This window comes from Lacerta agilis, chromosome 3, assembly GCF_009819535.1.
Source record: "Lacerta agilis isolate rLacAgi1 chromosome 3, rLacAgi1.pri, whole genome shotgun sequence".
NCBI classification, from domain to species: domain Eukaryota; kingdom Metazoa; phylum Chordata; class Lepidosauria; order Squamata; family Lacertidae; genus Lacerta; species Lacerta agilis.
In genome coordinates, this window is record NC_046314.1 from 99845337 (window position 1) to 99859340 (window position 14004).

General features: G+C 46.5%; 1 protein-coding gene across 2 annotated transcripts in view; it reads left to right on the plus strand.

Moving 5' to 3' along the window:
• The first annotated feature begins 1290 nt into the window (after positions 1-1290).
• The window catches only part of EPAS1 (endothelial PAS domain protein 1), a 125332-nt gene continuing 112618 nt past the window's right edge, over positions 1291-14004 (plus strand). For both annotated transcript variants that reach the window (XM_033144902.1, XM_033144903.1), the window contains exon 1: positions 1291-1710. In XM_033144902.1, the coding sequence (XP_033000793.1) occupies positions 1376-1710 (335 nt within the window). In that variant the 5' untranslated portion in view covers positions 1291-1375. The remainder of the gene's footprint in view (positions 1711-14004) is intronic.

A 14004-nucleotide genomic window follows, 5' to 3' on the forward strand; every position in this document is an offset into this window, starting at 1 on the left:
TGTGTCCAAAATTGGTACCACCAAACAGCTGTTGAAGCTCCAGGGCCTCAGGGGTGCCTATAGCCACTGACTCCTGACCAGCCACCATTGAGGTTCGGCAGCCATCCCTCCAGCGGAGGAGGCTTCCCCCACCCTCAATAAGTTTGGGTCTGCTGGGCTCTCATTCATTAAGATCCTTGCTGCACCAGGCCAATAACCCATCTAGCCCAGCGCCCTGTTCTGCCAGCAGCCAACCTGGTGTCCATGGGAAGCCTGTGAGCAGGACCTCAGCGCGGTCGCACTTGTGATTCCCAGCACAAGTGACACCTTGCCTGGGACCTTGGGGTGAAGGGCGAGTAATAAATAAAACAAATTATTAAATAAATTATTAAATAATAAAAAAGGTCCAGGGGTGCCAACTTGAATAAAATATGGGGGGCGGGGGGAGAGAGAGACCAGGTAAGCCTCACCCTGTATAAGTGATCACGTGATGATGTGGTGCACGCACATCATTTGAATGGCAATACCCATTCAATGCCCATCAATTGGAGGGAGCGCTGGCCCCCTCAAATATTTCAGAGGGGGCTGAAGGGACTCTGGCCCCTAGGCATAGAAGCCAGATCCTAGGGGTCCAGCTCCGTACATCAAATATTTCAGGGGACTCTCCCTTCCCCCCACCCCCAGATGAGAATAATTCCCAAATTTTGTGTGCCTGTGCCATGTCATGTGATCGAGGACGCGGGGCGGGGCATACCTGCTCCCTTCCCCGCCCTCGATATTTTATTCTAGTTGGCACCCCTGCCCCCAGGAGTTAATGGTAAGGGCCTGAAACCGGCCCTGGCGCGCCAGACTCGCCCTGGCAGCTTCCTGACGGCTCCCGTGTCCTGCCTCCTCGCCTGTCCTCCTCCTCCTCCTCCCCGTGCGTCACCGAACCCTCTCAGCTCCCTAGCTAGGCAAACAGGTCCCGGGGCCGAGCCTCGGGTGCCCGGAAGGCCGCCTGTGGCGGTGCCCCCTTTCTCGCTCTCTCTGACCGCGCGTCCCTCCGGCTCGACCGCTGCCCTCCTTCCTCTCAACAAGTCGGAGAAACTTGCTCGACGGGCGGGGAGGAGGAGGAGGCGGGCCCCTCGGCGCGCGCCTCGCCCGCCCATTGGCCGGCGCTCCGTCGGCCGCTCCAGCTGGAGCCGGGAGCCGTCGGCTGGCTGAGGAGCGTCTCGCGCCTGCCCCTCTCGGAGCGCCGGCCAAGGTTGCGCGTCTTAAAGGGAGCCCCGCGCGCGCAGCTGCCTCTTCACATCGATCCCCCTCCGAGCGACCGGCAAGAAGGGGAGCTAAGCGCCCGCCCCCGCCTCGTCTCTCCCCTGAGCGGACTGTACAATCCTCGGCAGTGTCCTGAGACTGTATGGTCAGCTCAGGGGCGGCTCGGCCCCGGGATCGCAGCCTCGAAAGCAGCGCCGCCGCCACCACCACCACCGGACCCGCTCACCACGAGGAGCGCGCGCCGAGCCCTGCGCCGCCACCAGGGAACCTGCGCGGCCGAAAGAGGGAGCCCGCCAGCGCAGCCCAGCGCGACACTTGCACCTATCCAAAGGCCTCCGGGGACCTTCCCACCCACCCAAGCCAGGCCCCCTGCCTGCCTGGGTCGGGCGCGCCCACGAGGGAGCCCGTGTGCCCGGACGCCGCGCAGAACAGCGGAGGCGCCACTTCCACGATGACAGCGGAGAAGGAGAAGAAGAGGTAAGAGGAAAGGCGCCGAGGGCGCACCTGAGCAGCAGGGCACCCCCATCCCCCCCATCCGGCGCCGAAAGAAACCCTTTTAGGAAAAAGTCCTTTTCTTCTCTCAGCTCCAAAGTGGCCCTTCTCTGGCTGAGGTCTGTCCTGCAGTAGTATCAGGTCATAACAACAACAACAAGTGAATATTGTATCATCGTCGTTCTGTTTGTTGGACGGAAAGGCCTCAGTGTTGATATAATGGGCATATAGCTCACGAAGGGTGGCCCCTTGAATTTATTTTTGGGGTTGCATGGTGGGGTCCCACGTTGATGCGCATTGCCATTTAAATGGTGGGTGGGTGTTGCGACTTCTAAGCGATTATGCGGGGTGGGGCTTACCTGGGCCCCCCAATATTTTCTTCAAGTTTGCACTGCTCTACACACACACTGTGTGTGTGTGTGTGTGTGTGTGTGTGTATATATAGCATATATATATATATTGTATATATATAGTGTGTGTGTTGTGTGTATACACAACAGGGGTGCCAACTTGAATAAAATATTGGGCAAGCCCCGCCCTGCATAATCGATCACTTGACGCGTTGTATGCACACCATTTGAATAGCAATGCCTATCAATTTTGGGGGTCCGGCCCCCTCAAATATTTTATTGGAGGGTCGAAGGGACCTCGCCCCGTAGGAGTTGGCTCCTATGATACACACACACACTTGTACTATTCGCTTGTTGACGTTTGTGCACTTTTGTCTTATTTTTTTTAATGTTGGATACAATCCAGACAAAGCTGAGCAGTTTTAAGTCCCTTTTGTTTTGTTTTGTTTTTAAACCCATGTTTCTCATGAGTTCATTAAACACGTGTTCGTCCGCCCTGAAATCTACGGGACCTCCGAGAGCTTTGCTTAGGCTGGATTGTAATACTCATAATAATAATTTTTAAAAACACGTTTGGTTAGGTTCCCGTCGATTTCAAAGGGCGAAAAGGCTTAGCTCCTGCTTCTTAACTCTGCCCTTGAAATCCGCGGGACATGGACGCGCTGAATTTTGGCAGGATCCTCGTCCCGATGCCTTAGGAATGACTGAAGCTATTCACTGGAATTGCGGCGCGAAAGAAATAATGTTACTTCTTCTTGGCTTCGCTCCGGGATCTGTGACGGTTTTGTCGTTCCCAGATCTGTGTGGTTTTGAACTTCCAGCTCTTGGGGCTAGTTTCCCCCCTTCCCTCCTCTTCTTCCTTGGACTGACGCTTATAGGATGCTCCCAAACAAGAAAGCTGTTGGCCAAAGCTAAGGAACGGTCGCAGATCTGCACCTTGTGAAGTGTGTGTGTCTGTGTGCGCCAGTGTCTTTTGGAGACAGAACTACGCTTAGGAGGCGGAAAGCGATTATCAACCTTAAACAGAGAGGTCCGAAAACGATCTCTTATCACGCTACTAAAATCCAACGGCTTGGCATCCCGTTCCACTCTTTACCTGTTGAACTACTGTAGAAACTCCGGAACTGAGAAGGGGGCATCTGAAGATCGCTCCCCCTTATCCCCATGCCCGTGGGCCTTTAGACAGCCAGTTAAAATGTAACCCGCGGTGCATCTGTCTGCATAACGACAAAAATGGGACTTTAGCATGTTCTTTGTCGGTGTCCACTCTTGTCGCGCGTCTGGGAGCTATTACGCGAGAAAAGAATCGAGTCGAATCCTCTAAAAAGTAAACGGGGTGACTCCCCATTCTTCGTCCCGTGGCATGTTTATTTTTCTAGAGGCAGGAATAACGACAATTTGCACTAAGGAGCCGCCACTCCAGATGCAAAACTTCACACTCCCGACTCCTTTCCTCGAAAATATTAAATGCACAGCTGATTTTCAGCCAACGTAGGCTAGGGAGAAATGCGCCGTCAGAAAACTGCGGGAGTACAGTTAGGTAATTTTAACCCCTGGACTTAATGGTCTTACGCGGGTGAGCCCTCTTTAGGGGGTCACCAGCATTACTTCACCAAGGGTAGCCAACGTGGCGCCCTCCAGATGTTTTGGACAACCCCTCACCTCCCTTAACTCTTGTCCATGCTGACTCTGTGTGTGTGTGTGGGGGTGCTAAATGGAGTTGGGAGTCCACAAAATCTGGGTCGGGGGACCTCTTTGGCTTCCCGGGCGGTAAGCCATCCCTGTTGAGTTTGGGGCTGCGTCCTTCCCCTCCTATGGACTGGGGTCCTGGGCTTCTGCGCCCCCCAGTCCTTCCCTGGTGCCACTACGGATCTCCACCACGCGCGCCTTTGCGCGTATTCCAGCTCGCTGGCAGCTTCGGTTGCATTTCGTCAATAGCAGAGTAGGATTCAAAGAAGTGTTTTGTTTTGTTTTGTTTTTGTGGGGCGGGGAGGGGAGAGAGATTGCGTTCACATAAACTTTTGAACTGCGCAAGTTTGCAGAGCGCTGGCTTCCCAGCACCGTCTCTCCAAAAGCTGGAGATCATGTGTAGAGTGACACCGGATTGAACTGAGCGTTCTCCGTCAGCGGCGCAAGGAAATTTAAGGGGCGATCGGTTCTGTGGAGAGCAACACACACACACACACACACACAGAGAGAGAGAGAGAGAGAGAGAGAGAGAGAGAGAGAGAGAGAGAGAGAGAGAGAGAGAGAGAGGTCCGGCAGCTTCCCAGGAGGTTAAAGGGTGAATTCGGATTGCACAACCGCCACCTCTGCCCCTCCCGTCACCCTGCTCCGTCCATGCCTCATCAGATCAGCTCCGCGGCTGCTTTTACGCCATCTTCCCCTATTACTAGCTTTGCCGATTGTGCAAAGGCGGATTTTTTTTTTTAGTTCATCCTCTTTAACGCAGCGGCCAGCCTGTGTAGACGAAGATGCTTCTCCCTTTTTCTGCTGGAGGACCCTCCGTGTGTCTTCCTGCCTACGCTTCGGCCGCATTCTCTATGTGGTTTCCCTTTCAAGACATTTTTAGCCACCATCGGAGGTGAAGTTGAAAGGGGCCATTTCCTCCCCCTTCACCTTTCAATGCTTCAGGAATTGACAGTTTTAATACTTCAGATTTGTACCACACTTTTCTGATTGTGCAAAATGTTTCTCATACAATGATCCTTACAATACACCTGTTGTTAGACACATATTTCAGTTGAGAACATGGTACATATCCAGGATTTTTGTTGGGGGTGGGGGCACGACCTCTGTTAGTGTGTGTGTGTGTGTGTGTGTGTGTGTGTGTATTCAAGGGGGCAGCTCCCTGTCCCCCTCCCCATGGTTGAGAATGCAGAGTCACCTAGTGTATTCATGGCAGAGGCAGATTTGAACTGGAGGCTTCCAACTTCCCAGTTTAGTCTCTTAATGTCTGTTACACCAGAGGGTTCAACCAGGGAATGTTCAATATATTATTTTATTCAACACAGGCTACAAAGGTGCGGTGTGTTAATGTGCCATGCGACATCCAGCCTTGGTTCACATTGAATTTAGTGGATCATACTCTTAAGTAATCTTAGTTTGATATAATGTGTCTTCATTTTAATTATTAGGAATTCCAGGGTGCGAAGCACTTTGAAGCCTGGTGGTTTTATTGGGGAAGTTATCTATACACATGAGGTGCTACATTATATGTTTAAGTTACCCCTTGGTTCCAATCCCTGAAAATACAAATTTGGGGTACAGCAAAAATCAACTCAAACTTCGTATGTTTCACTGACTTCAACGGGATTTAAAAGTGTTTAACACTGGGTGGATCATGTCCAGGTTTTGCTGAAAAGATTAAACTTGGAGCACTGGTAGTTTGTTGTCTTAAAAAAATATATGTTTCCATATTTGCAACCTAGAATTTCACATCTTATATGTGCTTCTCTTGTATGGTCTGTTATGTATGATATTCAAAGAGCGTTAAGTTTGTATCTTCTTTTTTGTTAAAATTGGGTGGACTTCTGTTGGTTGAAACTTCCAATTTGTGAGATTGTGAGATGCATAGTGACTCCAAACCAGCACAGTCGGTACAGCATGAGACTCTTAATCTCGGGGTTTTGGGTTCGAGCCCCACATTGGGCAAAAGATTCCTGCATTGCAGGGGCTTGGACTCAATGATCCTTGATGATCCCTTCCAAGTCTACAGTTCTATGATTATAACTGAACGGTCGTCATTCCATTCTCTTTTATTATAGTCAAGAAATGTGTGCATGGAAGAGAAGGGGCCACAGTTTGTGTGGAGCTCTGGGTACACACTAAAGCTTTGCGTTTTCTTGTGTGCCCATTGGCACCTTTTAGAAACTTGCTAGCTTTTCATGGAAGGTGTGTGTGTGTGTGTGTGAATGAAATATAGGTAGGTGCAAAGATTCCCAGAGCAAACCTGCAATCAATCCCCTTTTGGCCTGTATAAGGTATATGTATAAGATCTTGGCATTGTTGGTGTAGCTCTATCTGTTGTTTTGGAAGGGCAGAGCAGATAGCTTCAAATGAGCAAGGATACATAATGTAAAGGTCATGTTCCTTTTGGTTCTCCTTTGAAATATTTCCTATTTATTGAATATTTAACCCCTGTTGCCTTTGGGTGCATGGTATGATGCATGTAAAAGTTTGCTCCCCTTATCTGTCCCAACTCAGATTTAGTGAACAATAAAGTTCTAGAATGTCCACGGCATTCAGCCGTCCGCTCTTGTGGTGTGCATGCAAACTATATTTGTTTGCTGCTTTCATTAAAAGTGTGCCGGGGAGGAAAAACGAATCACTGATGACCAGTGTGGTGAAAAGCTCTCCTTTAACAACCTAACAGCTAAGCTGATATAGTTAAGGCAAGGGTGTGTTAACCAGTACTTTCTCTTCAAAAAGAGCAAGAAGAGGAATAAATTATATTCCCAGAAGGATTTTTGCAGTGGTTATTGAAGAAAACGTGCATGAATAATGTTTGTGGGGACAGGGCCATAGCTAGGGGGTGGCGAGGTGGGCCCGTGCCAGGGGCACAGTCAATGGGGTTTTTTTTTTTCAAAATCGGCTAATAATATGTCCATAAATATAAATATTGATTATTGCCTCGTAAGAAATGGTTTTAAATAGAGGGTGAAGTGAATGGGTGGAAGGGGACAGGGTTGGAGGAGAGGCAGAAAGAAGAGCTAATTTGTCTGTGGCTAGGGGGCGCAATCTGGACGGTTCTGCCAGGGGTGTAAGATCACCTAGCTACGGCTCTGTGTGGGGAAATCATCTGTGGAATATGACTCAAAAACAGGGATCACTTCGGACTCTGGATAACACACCCACTCCAATAGTTTGTAGCTGGAATATGAACAACTGTTGTTAGAACAATGTAATATGCTTGCATTATATTTGAGTGTGTCATATCCTGTTCTTTTAAACTATGACTTAACTGGGGTCTATAGGACTCCTGTATCAGGTTAGCAAAGTTCTTCTTCTTCTTTTAGAATTTTAGGTTGTCATAATAAACACAGGAGGAAAGGCACACTCTGTAGCTTTAGGCTGCCAGATCAAAATTTCCGAAAAGTTAAAGGCTAACTTGTGCAATAGCAGAATAAAGTTGGTGTGGGGCTGCTGTGTCTGTTCTGGGGCATATGTGGAAGCTAGAAAGCATGTTCTTTGCTCTGGTGTTGTGTAAGACTGTCCAGTACTGAAAGGCTAATGAAAACTTAAGACTGAATAACACAATGACTGCGTAATCATCATATGTTTGAAGCACCTTTTAAATGCATGGCTTTCCCCACAAAGTATTCTGGGAACTGTAGTTTAAGGGTGCTGGGAATTATATCTCTCTGAGGGAGTAAACTACAGTTCCCACGATTCTTTGGCGGAAAACAATGTGCTCTAAATGTGTTTTGCATGTGTAGCATGCACATGGCCTGTGTCTGCAATCCTTTATATTTGGTATGGGACTTCCACCCCCTGCCCCCCATCAAAGGCCACATTCACTAAGAGCCAACACTTTGAGGGTCTCATGCCAAAGGTGGATGTGGCCAACTCAAATGCGGGCATGACCAAGACGGTGACACACACCACTTTGCCACTCCGCATACGTGGTCACACACACACCACACATCCCTGAACTACATACAAAACACAAACCGTGCTCGCCCTCTTTGCTGGTGCTCGGTTGTATCATGGGAGCAAGTGGGGAGCGAGGGGGGACGACATTGCCGGGAGTGGATGTTTAAAATTGTGCTCGCCAATAATCTCATCCTCCTCACTTTCATCTGTGCTGCTGATACAGCAAACTAGGAATCCCACTGAGCGCCAACATTATTTTTTCCGTTCGAAATTTATAAGGCACCCTTCCTCTCCCAAGGGAACCCGTGGTGGTTGGTTTACAACTGCAATTGGTTACGTCAACTGCAATATTCAGAGCAACATTAGAATGTGCTGCAGGTAGTATTTAAACGCAGGAGAACAAACAAACAAAAAACCCCAACCTTTGTAAAACCATCATGCGAATGTCTAAATAAATAAATAAATAAATAAATAAATAAATGCCTCGCAAGTTTCCTGAACGCAAGGGAGAAGGGTGGGCTGCTTGATTTCCCATGGGAGGGAGGTCCACAGCACCATGCGTACAATTCTCGGTGTTGCCGGTTGCAATGTCCCAGACTAATATGTCCAGATGTCCAGATCTTGTTGGGACAGATTTCCTGTTTTCTTTTTAGGCACAGTGTTCCGAGAACATGTTTAGCTCAAATTCTCGAAAGGTCTTGGTTTTTCGCTCACTTAGGGTTCTCGCGTGCTCCAGAAGCAATTAACTGTTTTTGTCGTTTCTGTCGCTGACAAGAGTTTGCAAGGCCAAGTAGCTCTTCTGGTTTTGTCTACACGGAGCAAGCACTGAACTTGCAACACGTAGCGTTGCAGATTTTGTCTGGAGTGTTTTTGCCTTTTCTTCCCCAAAGAATGTAAACAGCACTATTTTCTGTACGCCATGAAAACGTTCATTTGGAAAACAAGCTGTCGGGAATGAGTGTTTGTGTTAGTGTAAGTGGAATATAAGGTTCTGCAGGAGCGAGTCAGATTCCGCAGTCACAGCAATGACATCTGCTTCTTTTGGCGATCCTAAAGCTTGCACTGAAATCCTGTGCATCTCTGAGCAGAAGCCCAAAATGAGTTCAGTGGGACTTGCTGCTAAGTACATATGCATAGGATTGCAGCTTCAGCTCTATTTATTTTGAGTTTATTGATATATATGCCCAGTGCTTTTTTCCGGGGGTGGGGTGGGGTGTACGCGGGGGTACGCATACCCCTACACATTTTGTGAATCTTAAGTTTGGCCTCATTGAGGGGCAGCATTTCAATATGAGTAGGAAAATGAGAGTAACCCTGAACATTTTTCTTTAGGAAAAAATATATCACTGTATATGCCATAAACTGTTACAGAAAATAGTATTGTGTGTAGGCTACTTGGGAGAGGTGTGGCAGGGCTGAAGCAACTCCCCCATGGAGAAAAGTTGCAGCTCTTGGGGCTTTTTAGTTCAGAGAGAAGATGTGCAAAATGTGACGTGATAGAAGTTTTGAAAAATTATGCCTGGCATGGAGTAAGTGACGAGAGAAAAGCTTTTCTTCCTCTCTCATAACACTAGAAATCATGTATGTAATGCGGAATGTTGGAAGATTCAGGGACAGACAAAATAAAGTATTCATAGCAGTGCACAGTTAAAACCAGTGTTTTTTTTTATGGAAAAGAAAGGTGGGGGAATTCACCACAAAATTTGTTTGCTGCAGGCCCAGTCGCAGTGCCACCCACCCAACCCTAGGCAGTGGCTAAATGTAAGTTGTGATTAATTAACTCAAGCAGACAATGATCTGGATTAGAAATGGCCACGACTTTATTGATTACAGATATAGGTGGATTTTTGGCTCAGGCATTGGGTGTATATTACTGGTAGTTCCAGTCCCCACAGGCCAAAATAATGATGATGATAATTTAATTTTTAAAAGGTAAGGTAACTCGGTTCCCCCATTTCCTGCCCAGAACACCCACACCCACACCCACACACCCCGGTTAAAAATGTGGATTCTGCTCCTGCAAGAGGTAGTGGCGACCACGGCCACAAACTTGGATGGCTACTAGCCATAGCGGTTCTGTTCTGCTTCCACTGTTGGAAAAAGTATGCCTTCAAAAACACCAGTTGTTATAAATCACAGGAGGGGAGAGCAAAGGATCCTGGACAATATGAACCATCCAGGAGGGCTCCATTTTTGTTCTTGCGATGCGGGTGATTTCTGTGGCACAAACTCATCCATGCCCTTAGGAGCTTCCCATCCAGGTTTGGGCAAAGGAGCAAACAACAACAAGGGGAGGGGAAGGAAGAAGGAGGCAAGGGGCAGAATGTACACTTCGAGTATCCCGTTGCTCGGTCCACTGAGCCTAGAGCTTACCGATCAGAAGGCCGGCGGTTCGAATCCCCGCGACAGGGTGATCTCCCGTTGCTCGGTCCCAGCTTCTGCCCACCTAGCAGTTCGAAAGCACGTCAAAGTGCAAGTAGATAAATAGGTACCACTCTGGCGGGAAGGTAAACAGCGTTTCCGTGTGCTGCTCTGGTTCACCAGAAGCGGCTTAGTCATGCTGGCCACATGACCCGGAAGCTGTACGCCGGCTCCCTCGGCTAGTAAAGCGAGATGAGCAACCTCAGAGTCTTCCGCAACTGGACCTAATGGTCAGGGGAGATTCAGGATATACGCCAACCCTGCTTTAAACACATGGGGGGGGGAATAACCAGATGTTGTCGGACTCCCAACTACAATCAGCCCCAGTGAGCATCACAAGGCCTCAGGGATCACTTCTGTTATGTTTATCTGTAATACAGGTATTACTCTAGCACCTTATAATAAACTGTCAGGGCTGTTTAAAATAAGAAAAAATATAAAATGCTATTTAAAAACTACAAATAAAAATGCAGATAATCTTTAAGGTGAGTGGCTAATCAATATAAAAATAAAACAGCTACAAAGCTGTTACTACTGAATTAGATTGTTTTGTAGCGTCGTCCCTCTATATACTGGATATCCTGTATAGCAATCTTCACTAGCCTAGAACTGGACTACATATCCAATGGTCCTGATGGGAGTTGTATTCCAAAGCATTTGCAGGGCACCAGGTTGGTAAAGGCTGCTCTAGAATTTTAAATGTACCTGTTGAACAGATTTATGTTTTTTTTTTTTATTATTACGTTAACCTTTCTGGGATTTCTGTATAAAGAGCGCTATATAAGCTGAACAAATAATTAAAGTAAGGGGTTGGAAGCTGTTCAGCTGAGGGCGGAGGATATTTATTGATAGAGAAAGTTCATAAGGGCATTGATTGCTCTCTGCTGTAGGATCTGCATGTTTTCACTCTGCCTAAATATAACATTGCTAGCGTTAGTCTTAGCCCAAAGAAGTCCCATTGTGGGCTTGCACAGATGCACATTCTACCCTGAATGAGACTGGTGCTCCCCCCCCAACCCCGTGAAGTCTGCAATATTACCAATGAAACAATAATAGTGCATTACTAGTGGATTTATACTGTACCGTCCACAAATTGTTACACTTTATTAGGTGTTCTGCAATGCTGCCCTGATATTTTTGCATTACAATGGAACCTCGGGTTGCGGACGTAATCCGTGACGGAGGCACGTCCGCAACCCTCAGCGTTTGCATCCTGAAGCATCTGCGCAGGCTCCAGCGTGATTTGGTGCTTCTGCGCCTGCGCGAGCGGCGAAACCCAGAAGTAACCCGTTCCGGTACTTCCGGGTTTCCCCACAGTCCGCAACCTGAAAACATGTAACCTGAAGCATCTGTAACATGAGGTATGACTGTACTGCTGTGTAGAAGGGCACTTCTGTGCTACAGCCTTCTGAAATATGAGATGCCCCCATCAGTATCGGCATTCTGCCAGCTCCTGAAGACACACCCATTTGGGAAAGCACACTGAACTTCTGATTTTGTTGTTCTAACTGTTTTTTAAAAAAACTGTTTTGATGGTTACGCTTTTTAATTAACTGTTTAATGCATAGCTGTCAACCCTCCCTGCTGTTTCCCAATGCTATAATAAGGGAATTTCCCACAAAAAAGGGGAAGGTTGACAGTTATGAAACTTTAATGGTATATTTTAATTAAGGATGTTTCAATGCTCCAATGGTTCAATGCTCCAATGGTTATTGTGTATTTTAATAAGATATTGATTTTATAGTTGTAAACCACTTAGAAGTCATTTTGGCTTAAAAGCAGTCTAAAAAAAAAGCAACAAGAATATGATGCAACAAAAGTGGGACTAAACCCACCCACCCCTGGATCATTGGTGGTATGAAAAGTTATCAAATTTCAGCAGGAAGATACAGGCCAGGCATTGATTGGAAATGAAGCAGGATGATTTGCCCTAAAACCTGGAGGCATAAAGAGACCATCTTGGCTCTGAGTCCTGGAAGACCTGCTCTCTCTGCCCTTCAGGGTTTTTCCCACTTGGCCTGGCAGGGCAGGGCCCTGAAAAGCATACAATAAAATTGGTTTAAAGCTCTGAAATTAGTTTGTTTTAAGTCTGTAGAAATTAGGATGGCATGAAAGTAGCCTTTATCCTCCTCTGTGTTTCCTCACTTGACACAACAAACATTGACGATTGTGTTCCGTTGTAAAGGCCAGTGGTAACAATGTTTGCTTTTATTGAATTTTTTAATGCCTGGTCTTTGGGAAAGGCTCTTGGACTCTTCTTGTGATCACAAGGATGTGGGATCTGTCAGGTTTTTTTTTTTTAATTTTATTTGGAGAACATGACTGATTAGGCACACCCTAGTTTTGATTGGCCTCTGTAAAAGTTCAGTTGAATTAGAAAGTTTGGAGATGCTTTTTTTCAGTTCATAGTGAGAGAATAATATTTGATCTGAGCAGAAATACAGCTATTCAGTTTGAAACAAAAAAAAGAGAAAAAAAACCAGGCCAAGCAGCCTAGCCAATAAATACGAAAAAGGGCACTAACCCACTTTTCCCCACTTCCTTCCTGCGCATGTAGAATGTCAGCCACTTTTGCTACATCAATAACCTGGAAGTAGAAATAGCCTCTTCCAATTAGAAACAAAACTAAACCAACACCTATGTTTGTTTGTTTGCATGCATGGCGTTATATCTTTTTTTAAAATTTGCCTTTATATATTTCTTGCCTCTCTGTAAAACTTGCCACACATGGGTAACTAAATTTGTATTTGCAAATCTAAGTATAGTTTTGTATTTGGTATGTGCAGTTTCAGCAAAAACACACTCTCTCTCACTCTCACTCTCTGTGCTATTTTTCTTGAAAAAGAGGTGCTGGAACTCACCATGAACGCTTCCCTTGTTCTCTTATAATGGCAATGGAGCCCACCTGTTAGGTGCTGGAGAGAGAGAGATTTGAGAGAGCGAGAGAGCTTATCAGGGATGCCCAAACTTTTATCAAAGAGGGCCAGATTGGATGAAGTGAACATGTGTGAGGTCTGACCAAACTTGTTGAACTTTTTAAAAAGGTTTTAACCCCAAAGTTGTCGAGCTTTTCTTAGGATTTTACCCTAGGATATACTACCATTGGGGCCGGATTGAATTGACCGGCGGGCTGGATTAGGCCCCCGAAACAGACTTTGGACATGCCTGGCTTATATGATACGCTTCTGTTAAACATGGTTCTGTTTAAGTGTGTTTCCTGCTATAACTGTGCCTCTAAAGCAAACGGTATTGTTTTTATACCAGACAGTAACATCTCCTGACTGTCATTCAAAATGGGAGGAGCTTTTCATGCCGTAAGAGCAACGGAATGCTATAAAAAAACCCCAGCCCATTTGATATTTGATTTCATCATTTGATATTTTGCATTGTACTGACTGGCCGTGACGCTTTTATTTTATGTGGACAAATTGTATCGATGGACCAGGCTTCTGCTGTTCATTTTGTTCTGCGTTTCATTATTGAAAAAACATCCAGGAAGAAAAAAAATAACAACAATTAAAGACTGCAGCATACACGCCATAGGCCCCCAAATCTAAATATCTGCATTTTTATTTGCACTGACTATTTAAATGGTGGTTTGTGTTTCAGCATTGCAAATGGCCCTGGTTTTGTATGGTGTGAAGAAATGGTACAGAAATACTGTTGTAAATAAGAAGATAATAACCCCTGAGCATTGGCAATGTCCGCTAGGGCTGGTGGGAGCTGGAGTCCAGCAGATCTTCTGCCTAAGAACACACAGCTTGGTGCATGTTCTCTGTCTCCCAGCCCCCATCTCTCTCCCATTGTTGTTTGCCAGCATTTGCGTGTGAAGCTGACTCCAAGTCAGCACTACAGAATCCAACCTCATCAGAAGAACATAAGACTAGAACTGCTGCATCAGGCCAGTGGCCGC